This window comes from Channa argus, chromosome 12, assembly GCF_033026475.1.
Source record: "Channa argus isolate prfri chromosome 12, Channa argus male v1.0, whole genome shotgun sequence".
Taxonomy (NCBI): Eukaryota; Metazoa; Chordata; class Actinopteri; order Anabantiformes; family Channidae; genus Channa; species Channa argus.
The window spans coordinates 14,565,818-14,571,817 of NC_090208.1; the positions used below are offsets into that span (position 1 = coordinate 14,565,818).

Genomic DNA, 6,000 nt, shown 5'->3' on the forward strand with positions numbered 1-6,000 from the left:
TGGTGATATTCATTTACTTCTGTTTCTTACTCGCCACCACTGTCTGGCTAAAAATCTGTTATCTGTTTATTATAATAAATGTCAACTATTGCAGAATACATGAGAAACTTGCCATCTTGATGACTGATCAGAAGATCCAAAATGATTTAGATTTGATTACTTGTCACCGATCGACATTTTCTAATTTTCACCTTTTTGCTACTGTGTTACTTAGCAAAAAATAACTTTTAACGCAACTGAGAGAGGGGAGGTTACATCACAGTGTTTTTAACTATTGGGGGAAGGTGGTACCATCTTTGAGGTATGCTCTCAGTCTGATGCAGTGGTTACCATGTGTTACCGACACATCTTTTGTTTTGTTCAAATTCGACTATGGCGGCACCACTGGCCGACTATTGTATCACTTTTCAGAATCAGGAAAGAAATTTACAGCTTGAACTCACTAAAAAAAAAAAATCCTGGTTGTGATTGATTTTTTCTGGTTGTGTAGCATGAACTCCTGATCATTTGAATCATTTGTAATAATGGTAAGGCTTGAGACAATTGGCGTCAGACTGTGTTCAGTTTTGAGAAAGTCACTTAAAAGTTGTAATAAAATACACAGATGTAAATTTGAGAACAGAAATCATCTGTTGACAAAGTCCCATCATCTTACTTGTGTACCATTTTTGCCCACAGCTGACTAACAGGAGAACTTCTCTTGGTGATGTCAACCCAAAGCCCTACAGAGATGCCCCCCTCCACCACAGTGCCAGCAGCACAGGCAGCTACCTGAACCACAATGAGCTTCTCAAGCCACCAGAGGTCCAGCAGAGAAAAAACTCCACAGAAATCCCACGCCAAATTCCACAACTTCCATCTCCGTCCCCATCCAGGTCCCAGCAGGCCTTGCCGATGCCTCTTCCTCCTCATGGCGGTTGTAACAACAATAGCAGGAAGCCTGTTCTTGGTGGGGAGAGTATGATGCCACCCGGTCTGCTGAATGAACTTAGTTCTGTGCTGAGCAAGACTGGACGCAGTGCCAAGAGTGAGTGACAGGAGAAAGAAAGGTAGATAGACAAACATTACAGGGCTGAGCGGACAGAGAAAGGTGAGGAGACTGTAGATGGAAGCAAAGAGTGCTACTTTCGGGAGGGGAATAATAGGCTGAAAACTGCTTTTGAACTATATGAAGAGATGCTTATGCACAGGGCGATGTGGAAAAAAAGGTGCAGGAGACATTAGAGGTCAGCTGGCCATGGCGCTGCCCCAAGCACTACAAAGCATGATTTCTACCGTATGCCGCTCTTCTATAGGCTGAGAATGTTACACAGCTATGTTCAGCTGTCAGACCTTAGACATGTTTAGAAATACTCCAAACTACCTGCTTTATGCTTTAATGTTTACAGTTATTCTGAAAAGGATTTGCAGTAGGCTGCAGAGATTTCCGAAACCGGCAATGTTGACCTTTTTCATTGGAAGCACTTTTGGCACAAAAACAGTTTTTGATGTAGTTGGACAGTAAATACATTTTGTATATTTCGGATTGTTAGTGATCACATCTGTTTTTACCACAGAAAAGGGAAATAATCATAGGCATGTTTAAGAATGCCAAGAGATTCATACCTGCCATTTCTTCCCGTTTTTAGTTGCAATATTAGCAGGTAGCTGTGGGAGATGTCATATGTAATTATTTATTTGTAATTATTTGAATTTTTATACCCGTTAGCAGTGTAACTTTAACTGTACAGCTGTGGTGTTTTATAAGATACAACTCCAAACTTTGCTCTGGCTGCCAACAAATGTATATTTTAATGTACAGTAAAATATGTAAATAAACATGGCTAAATAGTTTTTTTAATTTATTTTTTATTCTGTACACCGTTTCTCTCACTGGCACATCTCCTGTGCAGTGCAAATGAAGCATTTCTATCTTTGCCAATCGCTTTGGCTAAAAATGATCTTTCCTGTGTTTCCACAGAAATACAGATGGTGGGAACAATGGAGGTGGTAGAGGTGTCACTGTGCGAGTGGGAGGGAGGGAAGGAGGGAAGGGACGAAGATTGTCAGCTTCTACTTTTTATAGCGTTGAAACTACAACTACACACAGATCCATCAGATAATTACAGTTTTGGTAAAGGTAAAGCACTGCGTGACGCAAAGCCATTAAGATAATATGAGTGGAAACATTACATAATGATTGAAATATGGAAAGCCTAAAAGTGATAAACATCAGTGTGATTGTTTAATGATAATTAAACCACCATAGCTTTCAGCTTTATTATGCATTTTGATTGGATTTTTTCTGTTGGAGCTCTTTATCTCTGTTTTACTTTTGCTTTATTTTTGCACCTGCTCTCTGCAGGTTTATATAATTTTTTGCGGGTATTTGTGCTCAGTATACAACAAATCCAAGTACACCACTGTGTAATATATCAAAAATGGTAAATGGTTTAAAAAATTCTCCCCTCATACAACAAGTGTACTATTTTAAGTCAAAATGTGGAGGCACATACAAGAGCTTAAAACTGGATTTCAGTGAGAAAAAAAGACTTCATTCCACCTTTGACTTATTTATATAAAATCATATCACTATTTTATTCATAGATTTCATCAAATTCTGCTTTTCCTCAAGTGAAATGTAAGAATAAACTCCCTGCCTCAAGTCACATGCTCTTTCTGAATAATGTATAGCAGTCAGAAAATGCACACGTAGGCAATTGTCACACAGGTTCTTCCATGAAAAATTCATATTAACATTTTATTTTCATTATGCCACATACACCAGCTGCTTGTCCTTTGTTTCATGTCCTTATACTCTAATCAAAGAGCTACCACATTTGTGCATTTATGGACTGGACCTCTCCCAGTACAGAATAGTTTGGACTGTGCAAATGTATTTTTTTTCTCTCCCCTATATTAACTACTGTATATTACTGCAGTACATTGTGGTTATTGCACATTGTAGACTTGTAGATTCTTTATAGTGATATGTAATAATACAACCTCAATTCCCAAAAAGATGATGTGTAAAACATAAATAACAACAGAAGTCAATGTTTAGCAAATCTCAACTCATATTGTATTAACAATAGAACATAAACAACATATCAGATGTTGAAACTGAGAAATTTACCATTATGGAAAATATTAGCTCATTTTGAATTTGATGGCTGCAACACATCTCAAAAAAGTTTGAACAGGGTGATGTTCACCATTGTGTAGCATTCCAACAACAACTGTCTGTAAATGTCTGGGAAGTGAGGAGACCATTGTCTTGGTTTAGCATTGTCATGCTGAAATATGCAAGGCCTTCCCTGAAAGAGACGTTGTCTGTTGCTCTAAAACCTCCATGTGCTTTTCAGCATTGATGGTGTCTTTCCAGATGTGTAAGAAATATTAGGCCACTGCATAGCCACTAATGCAGTTTTCTCACATGGCTTCTTCTTTGCATGATCCAGCTTTAACATTTGTGTATTGCACAGTGAACTGTGTTCACAGACAGTGATTTCTGGAAGTGTTCCTGATCCCATGGAGTGATGTCCTGTAGAGAATCATGAGTGATTTTAATGCAGTGGTGCCTGAGGGCCTGAAGATCACGTGCATCCAGTTTTGACCTTTGGCCTTGTCCCTTGTGCACAGAGATTCCTCCTGACTCTCTGAATCGTTTGATGATATTATATACTGTAGATGGAGGGATCTTCAAAGTCATTTTTCTGAAATTGTTCACTATTGTTTAGCACAGTTTGTCACAGATTGGTGAACATCTGTCCATCCTTACATTCGAGACTCTCTCTCTGAAATGCTCCTTTTATACCCAGTCATGTTACTGACCTGTTGCCAATTAACCTAAATAGTTGGCCTTTGGTTGCCCCTGTTCCACCTTTTTGTGAGATGTGTTCAAATTTGCATCAAATTCAAAATGAGCAAATATTTTCCCATGTCTCAGTTTCAACATCTGATATAGTGTTTATGTTCTATTATGAATAAAATATGGTTTGATGTGATTAGCAAATCATTGCCATCTGTTTTTATTTATGTTTTCACATCTTGGAACACACAATTTGAATTAAGGTTATACTTTTTGTGCTTTTGACTCCGAGTGATTTGTTCTACATTAAATGCCCATTTCCCTTCAGGTCACATTATCACTCACCCGAAAGTAGTAAAGATAATTATTTCCCCTAAAATACTGCAGAAATGCCTATTGAATTGACATCATACAATCTTTACATCCTCTGTATCTTTCCATGGGCTCATCTGCATGTGTATGTACCTCAGTTGTCCTCTGTTTTCTGAAGAAGCCAGCATTTTTCCATCCCTCTGAGGACTTTAGTGGACAAAGGTCACCATATGGTGTTCAAGAGTTCAGTGAAAAGCACTGCAAAGTCATGAACATTATTGTTTGAGGTGACCTTGATCAGTGCCAGGGAGTACATTTACTCAACAACTGTCTTTAAGTCTAAGTAGGGGGTACTTCTACTTTACTTGAGTGTGTTGCACTTTTCATAACATGGCCTCTTGTCATGTTTCACATACCTGAGTTGTTAATAAATGAATCTGATTTTGGTATTAAATTGTTGCTTCACTTGACTGCATTACACTGACATTTGTTTTTCATTCCACAGTATGTAAAAGGTGTGGATACATCGGGAGGGAGAATTGTCAGGAGGACTGTGTCCACAAGTCCCAGGATTAGTCCTCCAATCTGTCCAAATGTTGCAAGACACTGAAGGCCAAGTTACACGTGGTCGCTCAGGCTAGAGGCAAAAATGTAACTGCCATCATTCAGTGGTGAATTGCAGTTCACTGTGATGTAGTAAATCTAAACTGAATGTTTGCATAATATACAATCATGGAAAACCAGCAGATGCCTGTAGCTGTGGGCCAGGCATCAAAAAATGAATAAAACAGCTCAGCCTGTGGTTGGAAAATGTTGCAAAAAGAGTGTTCGGAGTTAAGGAGCTAAACTTTGCTGATTGACCTTCACTTACAAAGGAGTAATTTTCATTGTGGTGAGTAAAAATGTTAATTCCACAACTGGCCAGCTGTGTGCTCGGAGTCATGTAGCACACACATGCAGACGTGTACAGTAGTTGAGAGTTCCTGAGCTGTGTGCAGTGTTCACACAGACAGAGATGACAGCTAGAGACAGAGAAAGGAGGGGGATTAGAGAGAAAAGGAGCAAGCTGATATGCTCGCCAAAGAGAGAGAATGACAAGTTATTTCAAAAGAGCAGACATGAGCCCCCCGATTCGACGTGAGATGCTTCTCAATTAAACTCGGAGCCTGCGGTTTAAAAAAAACAAAAAAAAAACAAGCCATGTTGAACTTAATCCAATGCAGTTTTGAAATGTTCTGGTTATTGATCAGCCCTTGGCCTTGTGGAAGTGTCCACTGAGGCTGCGATCTGATCTCTGGCTGTCTCTCCATCTTTGGTGTTCGCTCGCTTTGTCTCTGCCTGTGAATTATATAAGCATCAAGGGCAGAAGTGAAAGAGGAGATGAGTGACAGGCCTCAACACGGCTGTAATACAACTGTAAACATCTATATTACACTTTGTGCTGCATTTCTGAAAGAGCCGTGCAATTAAAATACATATCCTTTGCAGGCATATGCCTAATCTAAGATGCTAACTCATTTTAGAAGTAGAGCAAAACATTGCTAAGATGCCATATTGACTTAAAACAGAGCAGATGTCTGTGAGGATAATACACAAAAATGAATCTTTGCCGTATTCCAGACCACTGTAAATTAGAGAGACGGCACTGGTAACTCTGACATACTGCAGCGGTATAACATGGACGTCGAGCTGTTGCCCTGGTGATTTACATTTCCAGAAAGGGTAAGGCTTATATTAATGGAGCCGTCCATTTTAGCCACTATAAATAGTTCACTGCACGAAGTCGTCCCACTGCTGGCTGCCTTTTTTACACTCATCCACACTGCCCTCTAATCTCAATTCTATTAATGTCTCCGCTGATATTTACAACACATGGACCCTTTTAGCCTGACATGGCG

At 39.3% G+C, this 6,000-nt stretch overlaps 1 protein-coding gene across 8 annotated transcripts in view; it reads left to right on the forward strand.

Moving 5' to 3' along the window:
• arap2 (ArfGAP with RhoGAP domain, ankyrin repeat and PH domain 2) overlaps window positions 1-1,833 on the forward strand; it is a 204,578-nt gene extending 202,745 nt beyond the window's left edge. For all 8 annotated transcript variants that reach the window (XM_067523327.1, XM_067523333.1, XM_067523331.1 and 5 more), the window contains one exon: window positions 679-1,833. In XM_067523327.1, coding sequence (XP_067379428.1) covers window positions 679-1,035 — 357 coding nt within the window. In that variant the 3' untranslated portion in view covers window positions 1,036-1,833. The remainder of the gene's footprint in view (window positions 1-678) is intronic.
• The last annotated feature ends 4,167 nt before the right edge of the window (window positions 1,834-6,000 follow it).